Below are 25,313 nucleotides of genomic sequence, written 5' to 3'. Positions count from 1 at the left end.
CACTGAGTGACAGAAACCTTGCCTTGTTTGTCCGTTCATTTCTGTTGACTACAATAATATCCCAATCCAAACTTTGGTGAAAGAGTATGAAATGAAAAAAAGCTGAACCACTCAATGGGTAATAGTGCAGATTCTTTTTGTCACTGTTAAATTCAGATGGTTTCCTTTAAGAGACAGAAGGCAGCATTAAATAGAGAAGCTTAATACAACTTAGGGGGGAAAGCGTTGGTTTCAACAAATACCTGCCCTTCAAAAACATATCCGTGTAAGGTTAGAGTATTGTGACAGGTGTCAAGTACCCACAGCTACATCTTAGTGAAATTTTCATGATGTAGACTTTCCACATCTTCTAACTAAAACTTCAGTAGCTACGATGAAGCATTATCAAAAACAATAGTCAAGAGACACACAGATTCTCTACAAGCCTTCCATCCTCTTACAAAGTATTTGCTATAGATATCAGTTACATACCTATAATTTTACCTGTATTTTGCTACAACATAAGAACTCTACCGGAACAAGGAAAAAAAAAAACATTTAACACTTATAGGAAATGTATCAAGGTGAAACTGTTGGAATTATAATTTATTTTAAAAACGTTTCATAATTAAAGGATATGTATCCAGATGAAGCTATGTTGGATCATAAATTTATCCAGGGTATGTAAACCAAATCATGTCGCTCCGCCCTGTTTCTCGTAGCATTCGTTTTAATCGTGCCTGCACATTAGCCAGTTTCTGCTGATCTAAACTGTCCTGGACGGGCCATCTCCCGTAGCAATGCACAGGGATAGGATAAATCACGTATTTAAGCTCCATCAACGGTGTTAAGTGCTCAAGGAGTCTCATGAGCATGGGCATACTAACAGGATTTGAGGAGAAGTTGAGCATTCGAAGTTGGGAACAGCGACTGAGTGCGGGGATGACACCAGCAACCATAGAATCTGTTAAAACGCACTGATTAACTGCCAGATGTTGCAAGGTACCAGAGATTCTATGCAAGATGTTATAAAAGGGCTCACAATCTTCCCAGTACATCGGATTATGGGTGATATTCAGCAACTTTAAATGGTTGATTTGAGGGCACTCAGCTAGAAACTTGAAATCATTGTAAGAAAGTTCACAGAATGTTAAATGTAAGAAATCCAAACTGGTTGGTAGGACTCTGCAGGGAGAAAACAGAAAAGGATTTATCGAAAAATCAGGACTAAAAGAGGGGAACTATATCTGTGAATCTAGAACAAACTGTTTTGCACATCATCAGCAAATGATGTGAGCTTTCACACACTTAATGTACTTGTGGGTCTGTGAGAGATACATTACCACCCTGGAAAATACTATTTTAACCTCGACAGTATGTACAACATATTCTTATAAAATTGTGTGAAAAACATAGTGAAAATGCTATCAACTTAGAAAATACAACAACCAAAAGGGGAGCTATTTCACCTGCTTAGAAGAGAGGGGAGAGAAGGGGCAACCAAATGGACGTTCCCATTGGCCAGTCCATAAATGACAGCCTCTCCAGTCATGGCCTGAACCTTGGGGATTTTCCTCATGATGTGACATAACTGTTTATGGGTGTATGAATCTGTGCACCTGTGCCAGAACTTAATGCCTTTCAATTTCCCCTCTTTATCTCTCGATGGCCAGAGGAGAGCTGCATTTCTCTTTTGACATTCATGTTTCTGGAATGAGCACAGTGCCTACACATGCTCACCTGACTACACTTTTTGTAACCCCATTTTTCTCTTCAATTACAGAAAGATACCATTCCATGACTGTTTTTAAACTCCCAGAATTGCCTATGCTGAGGAAGAAGGAGAAAGGATTATGGGTAGGTCAAGACTATCTAAGAATTATTTCTTTCATGTTAAAAAGCTATCTACTATTGGAAATACAGTATCTACCCCATGCCCTTACCGCAGGGCAGTTTCCAGATGATCTGTGAGGACGAAAGAATGCAAATTTAGTTCATTGAGATGGTCCATACACCTAAGATGTGAGACAAAATTCCGGAAGGCTTTCCCATTCAAAGATCTACAAGTGATTCTAGACAGGCAAAATCTTCTCAGCTGTCCCACTTGAGCCAGAAGGTTGTTGACATCATCGAGAGAGCCCTGAAATACTGACAAGTTGACTAGACATTTAAGATCTAGATGGTTGAGAATGTTTCTCCTATCACCCAATTCATCAATTTCCAAATCTCGGCAGCAGAGATGCAAAGACCCTGAACTGTCTTCCACTTTGTTCAGAAGCAGAGTCAAATATTCATGCTCCCTTAGGGTGATACTACTAACAATGGAAATGTTCACTATTAATTCCATGGGAAGACTAGAAGGTTGAACCTCAGGTTCTGAACTTGCAATACTCTGCTGGGACTGAATCTTCAAGATTGAGTGCTCTGAGTGAGCACAGGAGAAAAGGCATGCAGGTGACTTAGTACGGATCTCGGGGCAGACGATCTTGCAGCCAGAATCCTCCCTTAAATCTAGGATCCTCAGTTTAGGGATCCTGTAGGGAAAAAAAAAACACACAAAATATTATGAGGTAGAGACATTAATATAACCCAGCAGGATCAATGAAAACATGTTGTGATAAAATCATCTTTCTTTTTGTTTTTGTCATTTCATACACCAGCTACCAGCAAGATTTTGTTAAGCAATACTATGTCCTTTACTGTTTTCTGTAATCAATAAATTTTCATAGTGTCTTCCTATGCCTGTCTTCATGAAACATCTCAATTATGGATATCTATCCACAGTAGCCTCTCCCACCTCTATTACAAAATTAAAACCCTTTGTAAGACATCAGAGTGTTTAAGATAACCTCAACTCATGTACCAACCTCTTACAATGATTTTAAGCATTTGCTATTAACTAACTCAGAGAGATTATCTGGTCCATTCTTGCAGCAGGCTCCAGGATAATATTTTGGCTATCTTATCATATACATATTATACACATTACTGTTGAAAAGCTGAGCTCTTGGCTTTAACACTTGAACACCATCAATCATGCCCTTCAGTTCAGTGGTTCTTATATGCATAATTTTCTAATGTGGAGACAAAACATGGTTGAGGCTTAACCATTGCTGTCAGTGTCTTCTTGTGCCCCTTCAAGAAGGAGACAGCATTGAACAAGATGACAACATTTATCACTAAACAGCACACATTAATTTTTTTTCTTCAATTTGCCACCATCCTCAGCAGTCTTAACACTCGTGCCTTTTTTCTATGTAATAATAACACCATAATGCAAATCTGACAACAGTGCCCTCAGTGAAATATATCCCAGATTCAATATTTTAAGAAAATTGTTTCCAATGTGATCTCAGGTATTAGACTAAGAGTTCCACATTCTTTATCACTATTTGCACGTACTACCTTTGGAAAAGTAGCAGGCTGTGGTGTTACCTCCTGTGTCTTCGCATGACTCTATTATACAGGGTCTTACCTAGATCCTGAGTTCTGAACGGGCAGGAATTGAAGACCTTCCAGCATGGCTGTCAGGAGTTCACGATGGGGTCTGCGCACAGTAAATGTGCCAATATGAAGACAAGTAAAGGGCCAAACCTTCACCATTGCCTTCACTATATTCTTATGCACACCCTTGAAGGAGGCACAGAATAGTGGAACAAAAAGGTCCCTTGGGATCTCCTCGAGAGCGTGAATGGTTGCAGTTTCATTACTCAGGAGTTGATGTATAGCAAGATCCAGGAGTGTGTTTGGGTTCTTGTTGTCCATCTTAATGAAGCTGCATAAGGGTGAGAAACATTTAGAAAACTTGACAGATATCCACAGAGTCTTTGCAACAATTGTTGGCAATATGGGTAAATATTTGCAGAATAAATAGCAAAACAGCCACTTCTATTTGTAGGCAAAGGAAATTGTTTTATGTGTCTATTAAAATCTTTTTGTATATGAATAAAAATATAACCAAATTCTCTACATATATATGCATATGTAAATGAGTATATGTGACAAAATGTGAATAGAAATGAGCACTAACTTAAGAGAAGACAATTTTGGTCACCTAGCTACTGGATTCGTGATATTTGATCTCAATAGTATATAAACCACCACAAGAGAAAGGGTAAATCTATACAAAATTGATAGCATCATTACTAACTTGGAAATAGAATGTACTAAGACATCAAATTAACTGTGATTAAAGAAACAGGAATGACATTATAGCCCCTGAGTATATGGATATTTTGTCTATGATCTACCAAATAAATCTTACCTGAAAATTAAAGAGAAGTCAACCACCAGAGAGCTCTTAACTCAGTGAAACGTTCAGACTGAAAAGAGAGTGAGTTCAGGTCTCATCCTGCCTCATATTCCTCTCTAGCCTTGGTATTATAGGAGTGCATTGCCAGTGCCTGGCCTATATGACTAAATAGTGTGGTTACTGGGATTAAAGGTGTGTGCAACCACTGCCTGTCCTGTATGGCTGACTAGTGTGGCTAGCTCTGCACTCTGATCTTCGGGTAAGCTTTATTTGTTAGATTATCAACAAAATATCACTATGCATGACTTGTCATATTTGGTCACCTTTGTGGCATGTGCAGACATACCAAAATTGCAAGAGATATGCATGAAATAAAATGGTTAGGGTTTTCAAACTGATCTGAGTCTATAGTCAGAAATACTAGTTCCAATATAATCCTAAAATATAAAAACACGTATCCTAAAGATAAAGGGAGAACCACAGTTTAATGAAGCACCTCTTGCAATGATGTCCAATTAAATCCTACATTCTCTCATATATGTGGAGGACCATAAGGGACCTGCCACCTGGGACCATGGTGATATCTGGGCACGGGTTGCTGCCTATGAACAGGTCAGGGTCTGTGGTCCTGCCACAGTCAGGGTCTCTATTAATGTCTGTGGCCCATGTTGCCACCAAAGACTTCATCAATGTCTGGGGTCTGGGCCTCAACCTATGGCCATGAAGGTGTCTGAGGACTGTGCTTCCACCAGGGACATTCTGATCTTAACGGCCCATGCTGGCACCCATGGCCATGGTGTCATTCAGGCCAGGGATGCAGACTAGGGTCAGGCCGGGGTCCTTTTCCCTGCATCTGCCAGGGTATGGGTTAAGGTTTGTTGCTCCTGATTCCACTGAGGGCCAAGCAGATGACTGGGGACAGGTCAGACACCTCAGAGAACATTGGGATCTGAGGACCATGCTGCTGCCAAGGCCTTATTGATCTGTGTGTATGGTACTGCCATCTGATGCCATGAATATGTCTGTCATAGTCTGCTACCTAGGGTCATGTCTGGGTTCATGGTCCTGCAGCAGCTGGGATCTGTGATGATTGATGCCCATGGCCCATATTAGTAGAAGGGATCAGTAGAATCATGCTGTGCTGAGCCAGGCCCACAATTCACTGGCCCTGAGATAGCTGTCCCTGCCCCTCACTGGATACTACAGCAGGGGAGCTGGCCCTACCCCTTTAGGGAGAGATCACCCCAACACAGGTAAAATGCCACCCACTGCCACAGGTATGCACCTCACCTGAGCAACACACTATAGCTGACCCTGTGGGAAGGAAGCAGGTTTGCTGACCCTAAAGGCATGAGAGCAGGAGTTCTGATCCTTTCTCCTCTCATTTGTCACATAGTGGCAAGGGTTAGAGAGAGAATGATGCCCTCCCCCGTCACCATTACCACCTGAGGCAGGTGAGAAAAATGGCCCTGGATTACAAGAGTTGGAGAGCTAGCCCTAACCCACAGCAGCATTAGTGCAAGAAAGAGCAGGCTCTGCCCCCTGTCTGTGAAGCACACTAGAGCTGACCCTGTGGTCTTTGGCAAAAATGAGCCAACCCCGAGGGCCTGAAAGCAGGAGAGCTGACTCTGTCTGGCCTTGTATGCCCCCTACAGCAATCAGGAGAGAGGGTCCTGCACCTTGCCTGTGCAAAACATTGGAGCTTGCCCTGTGGTGTGAGTGTGGGAGACCGGATCTGAGGACCTGAGCGCAAGAAAACTGGCTCCCCTCCTTACTGTAGTCTGCATTGGTTGAACTAGCAGAGGCAGTGCTAGAGAGACCACCTGCTAGTGTTGATGAGGGAAAGAAGGTAGGTGGACCTATACAGCTACCAGTCCCTTTGCACACCCAGTCCCAGAACCAGCACTATGACTAAGCCCACATCAACCTCCACCTCAACATCCATCTATGAAATTCTGGGGCATGTGAAGAGGACAAACTTACAGATTCAAAGCAGTAGGATCTCCATGACATAGAACAACATTGGGATATCTAGGAGGAGCCCCAATGAGATCCCATTATCAATGGTCTAGCAGAGGCCACAGGCCTTGAACCAGACCAATGAGCCATAGCAATGAACAAAAGATGAATGAACTAAGGGTAAACTGTGTGACTCAATGGGTCACAATACATCTTCCATGACAAAGTTCTTCTCTCTTTTATTAATGTATATTATGTTTTGTTTTGTTTCTTCTCTCTGTTTGGCGTTTCTTCTAAATTTGGTTTTGATTGAGTGAGTTGCAAGGACACAGGACAGATGCAAGGGGAATAAGTGATAAATGGGGATGGGATGCATGATGTGAAATCCACAAAGAATCAATAAGGAGGAATAAAGCAAATGACAAACACGAGGTTAAATAATCTCTATGGAAAAGTGATGTGTTCATGTAATTAAAAGAGTAGAAACACTCAAACACAAGCAATAACATGTGCTGAACACTTTCACCAAGGAAGCAGAGTGCACAGCAAGATTTAAAAAAAAGTGATCAAAAACCCTGATATAGAGAAATAAATCTGAAACACAATTTCAAGCCCAGTGGTTAATTTCAAAAAGTTATCATGCCGAGGAATAAACTTAACTGATGAGTGAAGTACTTGAAAAATAAAAACATTAAAACACTGAAGAAACTGAAAGAGGCGCTAGAGTAGTAAAAACATTTCCATTTACATACATGAACAAAATGACTATGTTACTGAATGTAATATACAGATGCAAAGCAATGTCTTGCAAAATCCCAATTCTATTTATCTTAAAGGAAAACAAAATCCCAGAATACAGAGATGAAAACAAAAGATCATAAGCAACCACAGCAATGCTGGAGGTGGCATAATACGTGTTCTCAGATTACACTATGGAGCTAGCAACAAAAATGAATGCAACTGCAAGAATCAAGATATGCAGACCCATGGGATATAATCAAAGACTCAGAAGTAAATCTGTACATCCACAGTCACTTATATATTTCTAAGGACACCAAAAAAACAAATATCGAGGAAAGCTGCTTTAATAAAAGTACTGGTAAAATTGGCTAACTAAATCTAAATGGGTGATCATTCATTCTTGTCCCTCACTCCTCCAAAACTAATTCAAATTAGATCAAGGATCCTAATTTATGATGGGACATACTGACATCGCTGCAACAAAACTTGAAGAAAACATTGTAACTTGAGGAAAACACAGCCTTTAATCCCAGCAGGCAGAGGCGGGTGGATCTCTATGAGTTCAAGGTCAATCTGGTCCACAACAGCAAGTTCTAGGGCAGATTCTAAAGCTAAAGAGAACCACATCTTCAAAAAGAAAAACAAAAGCCAAAACAAAACAAAACATTAAAACGAGATATAGGTACACAATAGCCTTACTAAAAAGAGACTGGAAACAGCTCAGAAAATAACAAGAATTCATGAGTGACATTGCATGAAATAAACAAGCTTCTGCAGTGCAAAGGAAATAAGTAACTGTGACGAGGCAGACATCAGAATGGCAACAATGCTTTCCCACTATACATCTGACATGTTTAATATCTACACTCTATAAAGAACTCAAAATCTAATATCTAAAGATGTACAGGAATCACCAAATAAAAGTGGAAAATGCACTGGGCAGTTCTCACAGGAATACAAATGGCCAATACATGGATTCAATATGCTAACCATATCTGTTAGATAAACGTTCATTAAAAACATACTGAAATCATAGCTTCTCCAATTAGAGAAGGGAAAATTAAGAGAAGAAATAATAGCAAATTTTGAGGTTAATGTGTGGAAAAGGAAGAGCTACACAATGATGTTGAGAATGTCAAGAAGACAAATATAACATGTTTTCTCATATTCAATATTATACTTAATACCTATTTACACACATATGTAATATAATATAGATAGATAGATAGATAGATAGATAGATTAGATAGATAGGAAGAAAGAAAGAAAGAAAGAAAGAAAGAAAGAAATAATGGTTCCTTACTTAAATTGACTGGATTAAAATCTCTTGTTCTCCACCCATCTTCCTTCTTTTACAATCCCTTTCCTCCACCCAATCAGTACACATTTTACTTTTCTTACATATATAGATTATATGTAATGAAATAAATATATATGTATGTAGGTGTCGTAATAGAATGCAATATTGCATGCACTACACCGAAATTTTAGTGAGACATATCAAAATTGAGAGGAATTTGGAAATATCCCTTACCAAGAATCTTCAAATATATTGAATTTGCATAGTCCAGTGAAGACTGAGGAATTGTTCTACTAGAATTGACTATGGAGAAATGATGACTAAATTCACTGAAGTATCTTGAGTGGAATTCTGGAATGCAATGACAATAGCATTTGAATAGATCATAAAATTCAAGTGAAATATTTAATTAACTCATTATCACTTTAGCAAGATAGATCTCTTTGATTTTGGTAATTTTTAAGTCTGTAAGTTGTACTATACTAGGCAAAGTCGGGTGAACATTTTCCATGCACCTAGAATCTTTGGCTAAATTAAAGGATAAAATAGGCCATGTTCTGAGATACACAACTGTAATACCACCACTATGGATACAGAATCAAGGATCATAAAGGTCAGTGAGCCATTACATAGCAACAGTGTCTGACAAAGTTCCAATGCATTTCCAAAGTACCAGAGCTCATTATACTAAATGAAATCACACTCATCTATAACAGTTATGAAACATAGGTACATGACCATGTAGCAGCTCTTTAGATGTAAAAACCAAGTTAAAATAATTATTGTAGAAAAGAAACACACATCAACACCAACACATTTCAGTCCTTACAGTTTTAAAGGACTCGCATATAAAAGACATCTCAGCATGTTATTCCAGGTTGAGGAAGAATTCCATATCCTCATACCAGAGCTGTAGAAATGCCACCAAGTCATTCTCAGGAATCTAAATCTTTGAAGTGGAGGAGGAAGAATGTATGGAGAACATTAAAGAAGGAGTAGGGAATAGCTAGTCACATAATTGAAGCTAGCACCACCTCAGGAGAAACCACTATCTCCCCAGAAACAGCCACCTCAAAAGATACCTGTGCCATACATGACCGATTCAGAACCACTGAGATCACGAAGATCACAGATTCATCTCTCTACCCTGGCAATTTAACTTCAGTTTAACTTATTAAAAGAGACTACTGCAGTTTACCTATGACTGAGGGTCCATTAAATCCTCTGATTTTCAATGTTCTCAACTGTAGCAGTCTTTCATCCTTCAAGATAGATTTGTCATGGTGGGGACTCCAGACTCTTGATGGCGACTGACCCAAGCAAAGGTTCCTTCTGCTATTTAAAGCAGCCGCTGGAGAATTCTGATTGGCTCATCGGATGTCAGCTGACATGTCACAATACCCTTTCACTAAGCAGAACCATGGGTCGCATTGCCAGCAGGACCAGAGTATGTGCCCATCTGCCTCCCAAGATAGCCTTAGATAAGAACATTCTCTATTAAAAAATAAACCCATTTCCTGGCTACAGTTTCTACCAGGCCCAGTCTCAAATGCTGGTAATGAGCAGAATAAGTGGGCACCATAGCAAAAGTTTTTCGTTTAAAACTCAAGAAGCACTTATTGGAAACCACAGTCCTAAACTTAGCATTCTATTTTCTCTTAACAAAGAAACTTGTCAAGGTGCCTGTAGCCCCTGCCATGATGAAAATGGAGGAAACCTCTGAAACTGTAAGCTATCCCCAATTAAATATTCTCCTTTCTTTGTAAGTGTCTTAATTAGTGTTTGTATTGCTGTGAAAAGACACTATTACCACAGCATCTCTATTAAAGGAAAACATTTTCAGAGGGTCAATCCATTATCATCATGTCACAGAGCAGGGCAGTGCACAATTAGACACGGTGCTGGAGAAGGAACTGCTACATGCTGATATGTAGGTAACAGGAAGTAGGCTTTCTCACTGGTACAGTTGCTTGAGCATAGGAGACTACAAAGCAAATCCCCACAGGGACACACTTTCTAAAGCATGGCCACTCCTACTCCAACAATGCCACATGTCCTATTAATGTCACTCCTTTTGGGGCCATTTTCTTTTTTTAATTTATTTTCATTTTATTAACATTTTTTTATCTTGCATAATGACTGTAGTTTGCCCTCCCTCTTCCCCACTTATATCCTCAACCTACTCATATCTACCTCCCTCCCTATCTACTCCTCTTCCCTCCGCATTCAGAAAGGGGAAGGCCTCCCTTGGGCTTGAATAAAGCATGACGCATCAAGTTGATTTAGGACAGAGCTCCTCCCCCTGCATCAAGATTGGGCAAGGATACAATCAAAAGGACAGAAAGGCAGCCTACTGAATGGGAAAAGATCATCACCAACCCCATATCAGACAGAGGATAGATCTCTAAATTAGACAGAGAACTCAATAAACTAGACATCAGTATTTCAAATAATTCAATTTTTCAAAAAAGGGATACAGACCAAATCAGAATTCTCAATAGGAGAATCTAAAGTAGCCAAAAGATACTCAAGGAAAAGTTCAAAATCCTTAGCCATCAGAGAAATGCAAATCTAATGCCTCTGAGATACCTACCACCTTGCTCCTGTCAGAATGGCTAAGACCAAAAACAGCAATGATGCCTTATGCTGGTGAGGATGTGAAGTAAAGGGGAAACTCCTCCATTGCTGCTGGGAGTTCAAACTTGTACAGTCACTTTGGTAATCAGCATGGTGGTTTACCAGAAAATTTGGAATCAACCTGTAATGTCATTTCATTGTGTTTTAATAAATTAAGATTGCTTGAAGGTCAGAGAGTAAAACAGCAGCACTGCTCAGCCTTACAGACCAGGCAGTGATTACACACACCTTTAATCCCAGTAGCCACACTAGTCTGCCATAAAACCAAGATGTGCATGCCTTTAATCACAGAACTAGAAAGGATTATAAAACAGGAGGAAACTGCTTTCAGACACAGTCTGATTCTGAGATTCCTAGAAGCAGGATTGTCATTTCAAACTGAAGTCGAGGTAAGAACCAGTGGCTGGTTGTTTTGCTATTTGGATCTTAAGGTTGAACCCCAATTTCTTCCATGTGTTTTTATTAATTGTGCTTTATAAAGACCCAGCAATACCACACTTGTGCATATGCCCAAAGGATGCTCAATCATAGTATAAGAACATTTGTTCAACTATGTTCATAGGAGCATTATTCATAATAGCCAGAACCCAGAAACAGCCTAGATGCCCCTCAACAAAAGAATGGATAAAGAAAATTGAGTACATTTACACAATGGAGTACTACTCAGTGGTAAAAACAATGACATCTTGAAATTTGCTTGCAAATGGATGGAACTAGAAAAAGACATCCTGAGTGAGGTAACCCAGAAAGACTAGTATGATATATACTCATTTATAAGTCGATATTAGATGTAAAGCAAAAGATAGCCGACTATAGTCCACAACCCCAGAGAAGCTAGGTAAGAAGGAGAACTCTAAGAGATACATGCATGGATCCCCCTGTGAAAAGAAAATATACAAGATCTCCTGGGAAAAATTTGGCAGTGTGAAGATGGGGGACAAAGGGAGTGCAAAAGGGGAGGAGGAGGGAAGAAGGGGAGGGGGAGGTGAATGTGAGGGAATGGGATGGTTGAGAAGGGGTAAGGACTGAGAGGGAGAGCAAGGAAAGAGATACCTTGATTGAAGGAGCCATTCCTTGGCTACCAAGAAATCTAGCACTAGAGAAATTCTCGGGAATCCGCAATACAACCCAGCTAAGACCTTAAGTAATTGGGAAGAGGGTGCCTTAACTGATTGATGACTGTCTTAAATGTCATCATAGAACCTTCATCCAGCAACCGGTGGAAGCAGATGCAAAGATCTACAGAGGAGTACTGAACTAATCTCCCAAAGTCCATCAAAGAGAGGAAAGAGTGATAATATGATCAAAGGGGTCAAGACCATGATGGGTATAACTACTGAAACAGCTTACCTGAGCTAATGGGAGCTTATCCACTCTGGCATGATAGTGGTGGACTCACCATAGGACCAAACAAGGCCCTCTATATGTGAGTGAAAGTCGTAAGGATGTGGCAGACTATGGGGTCACTGACAGCGAGACTAGGATTTATCCCTACCACTTTTGCTGGATTTTGGAACCCATTCAATTTAGAGGAATACCTGGCTCAGCCTAGATATACTGGGTAGGGCCTTGGTCCTGCCCCAAAACAATGTGCTAGACTTTGGTGACTTCCATTCCCTTACCCTGTCTGAGTGGAAGGCGGTGGGGTGGGGTGAAGGTGAATGAGTCGGTTGTAGGACAGGGAGTAAGAATGGGACTGTTATGTAAAATGAGTACAGATGGTTTTTTAAAAAATAAAGAGATAAATAATTTTTTAAAAAAGTTAATTTAAAAAAAATCAAAGAAATGGTCCCAAAGAAGATAGCTGTTTGCCCTATAACATTCAGGTAGGAATGGACAAGGAACTTATTTTCTTTGTTACATTCAATTGCCTTTTAAAGAATCCTTGGGGGTAAATATTGACTACTTTAACCTTTTAATTTAATTAAATTTTAAAGCACATTTCAAGCATCTTAAATTTATAAAATATATCTAAGGAGTTTCACATTGGAGTGAGAATTTTTCTTTGACTTTGGATTATGTATCCTGAAATAATTGAGAGTGAATATAAATGTATAAAATCATGAAATACAGCGGACAACCACTTATGATTTTTATTATCCCTTATGTTGATTCTAAACATTAAAATATACACATCTAAGACTTGACCTAAAACTATCACGACCAACATGTTTTACTTGTTTCTTATTATAATTCTCTGATGTATTAAATCCTAACCCAAGTTCTCCTTCCCTCCACTCTCAGCCCTCTTTTCCGTCTCACCCCAACTCTCCTCTCCCCCAGTTTTGCCCCTCTCTGCCTCCCTTCATAAAAGAACAGCCCCCCCAGGGACATCGAGCCCATACATCATAACAAGCTACAGTAAGACCAGGCACATATCACCACAGCGCTACTGCACAAGAAAACCCAGTAGGAGGAGAAGGGTCACACAAATAAGCAAAAGTCAGAGACAGGCCCGGGTTCCACTGTTAGGAACCCCACAAGTACACCAAGCTACTCACCTATAACATACATGCGGAGGACCTAGGTCAGACCTCTACAGGCTCCCTGATTTCTGTTAGTTCCCAAGAGTCCTAATCAGTTGATTCTGTTGTCCATGCTTTCTTGCTGTCCCTGACCCCTCCGGTTCCTCCGATCCTTCCAATCCTCCTCTGTAGGACTCCTTGAGCTCAACCTAATGTTTGGCTGTGGGACTGCACCTGCTCTCGCCAGTTGCTGAATGAAGTGTCTCTGATCCCTTTGATGATGATTCTGCCAGGCTCCAGCCTCAGAACACTCTGCAGGTAGGACAAGCAGTAGGCTGAAAGTGTTGTGGCTGGGTTGGTGTCTCAAGAGGTGTCCTTCCACTTTAGTCCTTGTAGGGTTACAGGAGATGGCTGGTTCAGGCTAGGGATACCCACACAGATTGCATGGAATTTCTTCTTTTTTTCTTTTTTTCTCTGATAATTTTTTATTACTTTATAAATAATAGGAATCAAAATTTCCACTTCCTCCACTCTTCCCACTCCCCTCCCGCTCCCCTAATCATTCTCTCCCCTCCCCCTCCAGTCCTAAGAGAGGGCAGGGTACCCTGCCCTATGTATGGGAAGTCCAAGTACTTCCCCACTCCATCTAGGCTTAGGAAACTTTGCATCCAAATAGATTCGGATCCCAAAAAGCCAGTACATACAGTAGAGACAAATCCCAGTGCCATTATCATTGGCTTCTCACTCTGCCCCAATTGTCAGTCACATTCAGAAGGGCCAGTTTGATCCCATGCCCATTCAGTCCCAGTCCAGCTGGATTTGGTGAGCTCCCATTAGTTCAGGCACACTGTCTCAGTGGGTGAATCAACCCCTCGTGGTCCTGACTTCCTTACTCATATTCTCCCTCCTTCTGCTCTTCAACTGGACCTTGGGAGCTCAGTCCAGTACTCCCATGTGGGTCTCTGTCTCTATCTCCATTTGTCGCTGGATGAAGCTTCTATAGTAATATTCAAGGTAGCCATCAGTCTGACTACTGGACAAGGCCAGTTCAGGCACCCTGTCCTCCACTGCCCAGGGTCTTAGCTGGGGACATCCCTGTGGACATCTAGAGTCAAGCCTCTTGCCAGACCCACAATGCCTCCCTTAATTAAAGTTATCTTCTTCCCTGCTCCCATATCTGTCCTTCCTCCATCTCAACCATCCCACTCCCCCAAGCTCTCCCCAACCCTCTGCTTCTCCCTTCTCTCTCCCCCTCTCCTCTTCCCTCCACCCCACCATGCTCCCAACTTTTGCCTGGCAGACAACTTACGTGAACATCTTCCTGTATGCTGGAATACATCTCTAGACTTCTTAATAGTACTTATTGGAGTGCTATTTTTATGTAAACAATATATATTGTTCAGAGAATGAGGATAAGAAAAATAATCGCCTCATAGTACAAATGCAAATTGCTTTTTGAAGTCCTTTTATCTGCTTTTAAGTTCATAGATTCAGAACACAGACACAGATGGACTCCCTACTGTAGCCCCTGTGGCTTTAAACAATTGTCTTGTCTTGGTTTACATGTTGGGTGCTATAACATTTACATATTTGGGTTCTTTTGGAAGGTCATATAATTCCCCTGAAGATACAATATGGCTAATGGCTCATATTAGTGGCTGCGTATGGGCCATTCACTTTCATTCTTACATTGCGGCTGAAGTATAGTAGTACAAATGATTTTAGAAACCCTTAGTCTTCTTTGCAACATCACATTTATATAGCAGTTGATATACTGGAAAGTGTAAATTTGAGGATACAAATGAAGATGTGATCTTACTTGAAGGCGCAAGTCATAAACAATCCCACACCAGTTTGGAATTGTGATTAATAGGGTGGTATTTATTTAAAGGGGAATAAACTTACAGATCACCGTCCCAGACAACAGCCCTCTGTGCACGCAATTAGGAAGAAGTCTAGTCGCCGGAACCGGAGCAAGAAGTAAAGAGAGAGAGGAGGGAAGTGGCCGCTTTTTTTAAAGGGAAAGATACCACGCCCCAATGGGCTGGTATCTTGGCGGCTATTGGCTGGAGGAGCGGAAGGACCTCCCGCAACACCTCCCCCTTTTATTTAAGTAAGAGAGTTCTAAACCTACTATGAAATTATATACAATAAGTACAAATATCCTATTCTAACTAGCTTAGGTCTTGTATAATAAATAGCTTGGCTAAGTCATGAGTCGAAAGTAACTACATTTATATAGTCTTCAACCCCATAGAAGATCTGAGAAGGGAAATAATGTTACCTGAGTAATTAGGAAGTGCAATCAAACAACTTCTAAAACATGCAACAAATCACAGAGACAACTAGCTACCTGGGCAATTACCCAAGGTCACGTTTGCAGCGTTGAAGCAACCAACTTTGGCTAAGGCCTAGCATAACTGACACACCATTTTCAAAGGCAAGAAACTTGTCAAAACTATCTTACCCTGTCTTGGCAGGATATGACAGTCCTGTTTTTTCCATTCACAGATACTCTGTATTTCTGTCAGTGATTGAGGTATGGGCATTTCTTTACCCAAAGGCCAGTTCAGCCAAGAAGAAAGGCTCCAGGTGGAGTGTCTTTGGTGCTCAACATTCTCTCGGGAATAGAGCGGTGTTGCCAGGAGCAATTGTGTCTCACTACCACAAAACTCTGAGTTAGATTAAAGGCCATTTTCTACAGGTCTTCGAAGAGGTTGAAGATTATTTATCTATACTGAGTATAATCTCTATGTATCTAAAGAACCTGATTAGTCTAATTATAAATGACAAACTTAGAATACTATTGATCTATATAATTCTCAATACCTATCTAACTTAAAGACTAAGACAATAAACAACTGTGAAACAAATGAGGACCATGACCTCCAAATATAAGCAATGTACAAATATACATTGCAGTATGGTAAATATATATCAATACACAAGCAATATGTAAGTATCTTAATCAGAGGTAGAAATGTACACTGCAATATGGTAAATATATACAATATATGTCAATACATAAAAATGTTTTTAAACAGAGGTAGAAACATGCATGCATACAATAGTCAATATAATTTCACTTTGTATCAATATATAAGAATCAATACCAATACATTTGTCTCAAAACAATAACTCATAAATACCAACAAGTACCAATCTATTATCCCTCTTTTTTTTTTTTCCAAATGATCCCTGAGCTTATAAAATTCCTTCCCCAACCCTCAACCATATACCAATTTATAATCAACCCCTAAATGATGTCCCTAAACCCAAGGGCAAACTTTACTGGGAGAGGGGACGTCGTCCTCTAGAGTTACTTCCAGCTGTCATGGGGGCGACGTTCTTTCTGGGGGATCCTGTGAAAGTAAAATGATGGTTAAATTTCAAGATCGATGTCTTTTAAATTTGCAAATAGTCTCTGAGTATTTTGTGCAGGTCTGGCCAGAATGTTGTATAAGAGGTGCAACATTTCAGCTAACCAAGTTGGGATCGTCTTGTGCAGCTGGTACCCAAAACAGGTCTTGTAGTAGTGCTATCAGTATCATGACGTCATATCAACCAGGTGGAGTCGTTGTTATGGGGCCCCATCTTCTTCCTGGAAACTTTAAATGTCACTTCAGGAAAAACTCATTGTTCATTGTGAAAAACTTCAACATTAATCATATAGACATACACACACACACACACACACACACACACATATATATATATTCAATGAAAGGAATGATAGATATATTCAATGAAAGGTATGATAGATATGAAGAAAAGCAAAGATGTTTTCTAAACTCATATTTCTTTCTGTCCCCTATCATGGCTCTTGACATGAGACAGAAACTCCAGAAACTCTGGGTTTTTCTCTTACCAACAGGCTTGGAATTGGAGAGGGACTGAGCCAGAGTCCAACTTCAAAACCAGCTCTATAAATTTAGAAATATGGTTTAGTATATTTTACTTACACAACCTATTCAGTTTTCTTGATAGTTCCTATTGGGCAGGTATTTTTCCATCTGTCAGTATCCAAACATCCAGGATCCCTTGAATTTTTCAAAGATGAGTGTTTTCCTGTGGAGATAAGAACAGAACCCTGCTCCCATTCTATATGTTTTTCTTACCACCTGTAGGAATATCATCATTGTGGATGAGTTGTCATTTCTCCTTTCCAAGAGGTTTCTCCTCTTCAAATCGAACCTTTATTAATTTTGATGGTATCCACAATTTTTCTTCTCCTGTGGAAACAAAAGCAAAACCCCTTCCCCAACGTAGCACATCTCCTGGCTTCCATTGAGAGGTCAGCACATCTTTGAAATAAATTGGTTGATTTAGTTCAGCAGACTTTTCCATTATCCAATGTCTTTCTGCTGCTGTTGTTCTTTTCTCATTAGCGGTAAGAAAATTCAAGGTCAATAAAGCATTATGTAATCTATTTCTGGGAATATTTTCAGTCCCTTTCTGTTTGTTCAGCATATCCTTTATAGTACGATTTGATCTTTCTTTTTTTTTTCTTTTTTATTTTTTTTATTAATTAATTAATTTAATTATTAAAGATTTCTGCCTCTTCCCCGCCACCTCCTCCCATTCCCTCCCCCTCCCCCAATCAAGTCTTCCTTCCTCCTCAGCCCAAAGAGCAAGCAGGTTTCTCTGCCCTGTGGGAGGTCCAAGGACCACCCACCTCCATCCAGGTGAGCATCCAAACTACCTGGGCTCCCACAAAGCCATTACGTGCAATAGGATCAAGAACCCATTGCCATTGTTCTTCAGTTCTCAGCAGTCCTCATTGTCCATTATGTTCAGCGAGACCAGTTTTGTCCCATGCTTTTTCAGTCCCCGGCCAGCTGGCCTTGGTGAGTTCCCGATAGATCATCCCCATTGCCTCAGTGTGTGGGTGCACCCCTCGCCGTCCTGAGTTCCTTGCTCGTGCTCACTCTCCTTCTGCTCCTCCTTTGGATCGTGAGATTTCAGTCCAGTGCTCCAATGTTGGTCTCTGTCTCTGTCTTCTTTCATCGCCTGATGAAGGTTAATATTCAGGGGGATGCTTATATGTTTTTCTTTGGGTTCACCTTCTTATTTAGCTTCTCTAGAGTCACGAATTATAGTCTCAATGTCCTTTATTTATGGCTAGAAACCAAATATGAGTGAGTACATCCCATGTTCCTCTTTTTGGGTCTGGCTTACCTCACTCAGGATAGTGTTTTCAATTTCCGTCCATTTGTATGCAAAATTCAAGAAGTCATTGTTTTTTACTGCTGAGTAGTACTCTAATATGTATATATTCCATACTTTCTTCATCCATTCTTCCATTGAAGGACATCTAGGTTGTTTCCAGGTTCTGGATATTACAAACAATGCTGCTATGAACATAGTTGAGCATATACTTTTGTTGTATGTTTGGGCATCTCTTGGGTATATTCCCAATAGTGGTATTGCTGGGTCGAGAGGTAGGTCGAACCCGACTTTCCTGAGAAACCGCCACACTGCTTTCCAAAGTGGTTGCACAAGTTTGCATTCCCACTAGCAATGGATGAGAGTGCCCCTTTCTCCACAACCTCTCCAGCAGAGGCTATCATTGGTGTTTTTGATTTTAGCCATTCTGACCGGTGTAAGATGGTATCTTAATGTTGTCTTGATTTGCATTTCCCTGATTGCTAAGGAAGTTGAGCATGATCTTAAGTGTCTTTTGGCCATTTGAGCTTCTTCTGTTGAAAAGTCTCTGTTCAGCTCAGTGCCCCATTTTATAATTGGATTGATTAACCTTTTAGGGTCTAATTTCTTGAGTTCTTTGTATATTTTGGATATCAGACCTTTGTCAGTTGCGGGGTTGGTGAAGATCTTCTCCCAGTCAGTGGGTTGCCTTTCTGTCTTAGTGACAGTGTCCTTTGCTTTACAGAAGCTTCTCAGTCTCAGGAGGTCCCATTTATTCAATGATGTCCTTAGTGTTTGTGCTGCTGGGGTTATACGTAGGAAGTGTTCTCCTGTGCCCATGTGTTGTAGAGTACTTCCCACTTTCTCTTCTATCAGGTTCAGTGTGTTTGGACTGATATTGAGGTCTTTAATCCATTTGGACTTGAGTTTTGTGCATGGTGATATATATGGATCTATTTTCATTCTTCTACAGATTGACTTCCAGTTTTGCCAGCACAATTTGTTGAAGATGCTCTCTTTTTTCCATTGTATACTTTTAGCTCCTTTATCGAAAATCAGGTGTTCATAGGTTTGTGGGCTAAAGTCAGGGTCTTCTATTCTATTCCATTGGTCGACTTCTCTGTTTTTATGCCAGTACCAAGCCGTTTTCAGTACTGTAGCTCTGTAATAGAGTTTGAAGTCAGGGATGGTAATGCCTCCAGACAATCCTTTATTGTATAAGATTGTTTTGGCTATCCTGGGTTTTTTGTTTTTCCATATAAAGTTGATTATTGTCTTCTCCAGATCTGTGAAGAATTTTGATGGGATTTTGATGGGGATTGCGTTGAATCTATAGATTGCTTTTGGTAGAATTGCCATTTTTACTATGTTGATCCTCCCAATCCAAGAGCAAGGGAGGTCCTTCCATTTTCTGGTGTCCTCTTCAATTTCTTTCTTCAAAGACTTAAAGTTCTTGCCAAATAGATCTTTCACTTCCTTGGTCAGAGTTACCCCAAGGTATTTTATGCTATTTGTGGCTATCGTGAAAGGTGATGCTTCTCTGATTTCCCTCTCTGCTTCCTTATCCTTAGTGTATAGGAAGGCAACTGATTTTTTGGAGTTGATTTTGTATCCTGCCACATTACCAAAGGTGTTTATCAGCTGTAGGAGTTCTTTGGTAGAGTTTTTGGGGTCGCTTATGTATACTATCATATCATCTGCAAATAATGAAAGCTTAACTTCTTCCTTTCCAATATGGATCTCCTTGATCCCCTTATGTTGTCTTATTGCTATTGCTAGAACTTCAAGCACTATATTGAAGAGGTATGGAGAGAGTGGACATCCTTGTCGTGTTCCTGATTTTAGTGGGATGGCTTTGAGTTTTTCTCCATTTAATTTAATGTTAGCTGTCGGCTTGCTGTAAATAGCTTTTATTATATTTAGGTATGCCCCTTGTATCCCTAATCTCTCCAAGACCTTTATCATAAAGGAGTGTTGAATTTTGTCGAATGCTTTTTCAGCATCTAATGAAATGATCGTATGGTTTTTTTCTTTCAGTTTATTTATATGGTTGATTACATTGATAGATTTGCGTATGTTGAACCAGCCCTGCATCTCTGGAATGAAGCCTACTTGATCATAATGGATAACTTTTCTAATGTGTTCTTGGATTCGGTTTGCCAGTATTTTATTGAGAATTTTTGCGTCGATGTTCATGAGTGAGATAGGCCTGTAATTCTCTTTCTTGGTTGGGTCTTTGTGTGGTTTTGGTATCAGGGTAACTGTAGCTTCATAAAAGGAATTTGGCAATGACTCTTCTGTTTCTATATTGTGAAATACATTAAGAAGTATAGGTATTAGCTCTTCTTGGAAGTTCTGGTAGAATTCTGCATTGAAACCATCTGGCCCTGGGCTTTTTTTGGAAGGGAGATTTTTGATAACTGTTTCTAATTCTTCGCGACTAACAGGTCTATTTAGATCGTTCACCTGGTCTTGGTTTAGGTTTGGTATATGGTACTTATCTAAAAAAGTGTCCATTTCTTTTGCATTTTCCAGTTTTGTGGCATACAGGCTTTTGTAGTAAGATCTAATGATTCTCTGAATTTCCTCTGTGTCTGTGGTTATGTCCCCCTTTTCATTTCTGATCTTATTTATTTGCGTGTTCTCTCTCTGTCGTTTAATTAGTTTGGATAGGGGTTTGTCAATCTTGTTGATTTTCTCCAAGAACCAACTTTTTGTTTCATTGATTCTTTGGACTGTTTTCTGTGTTTCTATTTTGTTGATTTCTGCCCTCAGTTTGATTATTTCCAGTCTTCTACTCCTCCTGGGTGCGTCTGCTTCTTTTTTTTCTAGAGCTTTCAGGTGGGCTGTTAAGTCCCCAATGTATGCTTTCTCCGTTTTCTTTAAGTGGGCACTTAGTGCTATGAACTTTCCTCTTAGCACTGCTTTCATCGTGTCCCATAGGTTTGAGTATGTTGTCTCTTTGTTTTCATTAAATTCAAGGAAGACTTTAATTTCTTTCTTAATTTCTTCCTTGACCCAGGTGTGGTTCAGTAGTTGACTGTTCAGTTTCCATGAGTTTGTCAGCTTTCTGGGGGTAGCTTTGTTGGTGGCTTCTAACTTTAATCCGTGGTGATCTGATAAGACACAGGTGGACACTGATATTTTTTTGTATCTGTGGAGGTTTCCTTTGTTTCCAAGTCTGTGGTCAATTTTCGAGAAGGTTCCATGAGCTGCAGAGAAGAAGGTGTATTCTTTCCTATTTGGGTGGAGTGTTCTATAGATGTCTGTTAAGTCCATTTGATTCATTACCTCCAACAATTCTCTTAATTCTCTATTAGTTTTCTGTCTGATTGACCTGTCCATTGGTGAGAGAGGTGTGTTGAAGTCTCCTACTACTAGTGTGTGTGATTTGATGTCTGCCTTGAGTTTTAGCAATATTTCTTTTACATAGGTGGGTGCTTTTATATTAGGGGCATAGATATTCAGGATTGAGACTTCATCCTGCTGAATCGTTCCTGTTATGAGTATAAAGTGTCCTTGTCGATCTCTTCTGATTGATTTTAGTTTGAAGTCAGTTTTGTTAGAAATTAGTATGGCCACACCTGCTTTTTTCTTAGGACCATTTGCTTGAAAAACCTTTTCCCAACCCTTTACTCTGAGTAGATGCCTGTCTTTGTGGTTGAGATGAGTTTCTTGCAAACAGCAGACTGTTGGATCCTGTTTTCGTATCCAATCTCTTAGCCTGTGCCTTTTTATCGGTGAATTGAGACCATTAATATTAAGTGATATTAATGACCAGTGGTTGTTAACTCCGGTTATTCTTACTGCTTTTGGTAGAAGAGTTTGTGTGTTTCCCTTCTTTGAGTTGTGCTGTTGAAGGGTCGCTAGATGCCTGGGTTATTGTAGGCAGTGTTGGCAATGTTGGATTCCTTGGGTTATGATTTTCCTTCTATTACTTTCTGTAGGGCTGGATTTGTGGCAACGTATTGTTTAAATTTGTTCTTATCCTGGAATGTCTTGTTTTCTCCATTGATAGTGAACGATAGCTTGGCTGGGTATAGTAGTTTGGGTTTGCATCCATGGTCTCTTAGTTTCTGTAGTACCTCTATCCAGGACCTTCTGGCTTTCATGGTTTCCATAGAGAAGTCAGGTGTAAGTCTGATCGGTTTACCTTTATAAGTTACTTGGCCTTTTTCCTTTGCAGCTCTTAATATTCTTTCTTTAATCTGTATATTTTGTGTTTTGATTATTATATGGCGAGGGGACGTTTTTTTTTGATCCAGTCTGTTTGGTGTTCTGTATGCTTCTTGAATATTCAAAGGAATATCTTTCTTTATGTTGGGGAAGTTTTCTTCCATAATTTTGTTAAAAATGTTTTCTGGACCTTTGAGCTGTGCCTCTTCTCCTTCTTCTATCCCTATTATTCTTAGGTTTGGTCTTTTTATTGTGTCCCATATTTCCTGAATGTTTTGTGATGAGAATTTGTTGGTTTTGGTGTTTTCTTTGATCAGTCCGTTTATTTTCTCTATGTTGTCTTCAGAATCTGAGATTCTTTCTTCTATCTCTTGTATTCTATTGATTATGCTTGTTTCTGTAGTCTCTGCTCGTTGACCTATATTTGCCATATCCAGCTGGTCCTCAGTTTGTGTTTTCTTCCTTGCTTCCATTTCAGTTTTCAATTCTTGGACTGTTTCCATTACCTGTTTGATCGTTTTTTCTTGGCTTCCCAGGGTATCATTTACGTATTTACTCATTTCTTCAAACTTTTTGTTATACTTCTCATCCATTTCTATGAGGGCGTTTTTAACATGTTGTTTAAGGGACTCTATTGCTTTCAAAAAAAATTGTATTCTTTTAAACACTGCCTGGCCCATTAGTTCTAGCCTCTTAATGGCTAATTCTCACATCTTGCCTAACCCATATTTAGTAATCTGTGTAGCACCAGTCTTACCGGGAAAGATTCAGCATGTCTGACCTGGCGGCTTGCTTCATCACATCTGACCTGGAGAGGAGAGGCATGGCAATTGCCTCACTTCCTCCCAGCATTATGTTCTGTTTACTCCACCTACCTAATTTTCTGTCCTATCAAGGGTCAAGGCAGTTTCTTTTCTTTTTTTTTTTTTTTTTTGATTTTTCAAGACAGGGTTTCTCCGTAGCTTTTTGATTACTGTCCTGGAACTAGCTCTTGTAGACCAGGCTGGCCTCGAACTCACAGAGATCCACCTTTCTCTGCCTCCTGAGTGCTGGGATTAAAGGTGTGTGCCACCACTACCCGGTCCAAGGCAGTTTCTTTATTAACCAATGACACCAACTCAAAACAGAATACTCCCACATCAATCTGCTACTTTCAATATATCAGATACTTTTCAAAAATTGATATTCATTAATATTTAATTATAGTAGCAGATGTTATGGTTTCTGCTTTTATAGAAAAGGAAAATGAGGCTAGATGATACTAGTATCTTTTTCAAATTCACATCTAGGAAGTCAGAATTAGAATACAAACTGACAACTATATTGTCTATCTTTCTCTGGTGAGTGAAGTTCAATAAATGATAATTGAAAATTTCTTATCTTTAAGGTGTTAATTGACATTAATATATTGGATAGTTTTCTATTTTCTAGCAGACGTCAAAGTAATTTAAAATTTTGTGTTTCTACTCAGATCATTATTATAAAATAAAATAATAATACAAATATTATAAAAGAAGTACCTGGAGGTCAGTATACCATTTGTTTTTCTTAAGTGAGTTTGTAGACATTATCTCTACATTATGTTACAAATCTTCATAGCAAAATGAGAAGAAATGGATTTTACTTGCTCTATTTTACAAAGCCACAGTTGAACTTGTATTGAAGAATATATAGAGTTATAAACATGAGTATTTTCACTGTCTAAAACATTTTTACAAATTATTTTTGCATTATACAATCAAAATGTGTCATTTAAACCTTCAGATTCTACAAATTAAAATTGCCTGTATTATTTTTGCCTTTCTTAATGGTACATAAAATAATGATATACATTAAAATTAATGATTTCATACATTCATGGAATGGATAAAGAACAAATTTAGTATTCAAATTCACACAGACATCATGTCCAAAATTCATGTTTTGCCATCACAATGACTGGCTTATACTTTTCTTGCTTGGTGCAGAATTTTAAGTCAGTTACCCCTCTCTGATAGTAAGAATAGAATTAACTTTGAAGTAGAGTGTGTTAAAGAGAAATATTCAAATTTCCTTTGCTTTATAGGAATGCCATTCAAAATGAAATACCTCAACTGAAGATATAGTTGATAGGAGAGCACTTTCTTAGCATGCACAAAACCTGAGTTTTTTTCACCAGTAGCATGAATCACCATCATTGTCATTTATGTTCCTAATAATGTAATTAGAACAACTTTACACATTTTATACACAAAACTGAGTTTATGAATCAACAGATCTAATAGCTGTACAAGTTTATATTATCAGAAGAATCAGGAGCAGATTTATAAAATCATATAGGTTTGTTACTATATCATGAAAAATTCAGATGTTAATAATATATTTATTACATGTGTGAAGGACTAATATGTACCAATAGGTGATACTTTGTGGGTGATGGTGATGGGGGAAGAAGGTAGAGAGGTTATGTAACTCTTAACTGACATTTTGTAGTTAATTTAGAATAAAATTTTATAATTCAGTTTTAGTAATGAGCAATGCTGCTGAAGATAATCTTTTTAAAATCTCATTCTATGAAAGAAATGAAGGTGTTTACACAACAGTACTTTCCATTCTGTAATTCTGGATGATACTGGAAAAAGCAAAAATTTTTTTCTGACCTATTTATCAAAGTGACTTC

General features: G+C 39.3%; 1 protein-coding gene across 1 annotated transcript; it reads right to left on the bottom strand.

Moving 5' to 3' along the window:
• Positions 1-650: 650 nt before the first annotated feature.
• LOC130868566 (melanoma antigen preferentially expressed in tumors-like) lies at positions 651-3,744 on the bottom strand. The gene is made up of 3 exons (XM_057760731.1): positions 3,455-3,744; positions 1,923-2,513; positions 651-1,164 (listed from the first exon to the last, which is right to left on the bottom strand). The coding sequence occupies exons 1-3, from the start codon at positions 3,742-3,744 to the stop codon at positions 651-653; spliced, it is 1,395 nt and encodes a 464-aa protein (XP_057616714.1).
• Between the last annotated feature and the right edge of the window lie 21,569 nt (positions 3,745-25,313).

This window comes from Chionomys nivalis, chromosome X (genome assembly GCF_950005125.1).
Source record: "Chionomys nivalis chromosome X, mChiNiv1.1, whole genome shotgun sequence".
Taxonomy (NCBI): Eukaryota; Metazoa; Chordata; class Mammalia; order Rodentia; family Cricetidae; genus Chionomys; species Chionomys nivalis.
The sequence above is the reverse complement of the archived record's forward strand: the minus strand, read 5'-3'. Positions and strand labels throughout refer to the sequence as shown.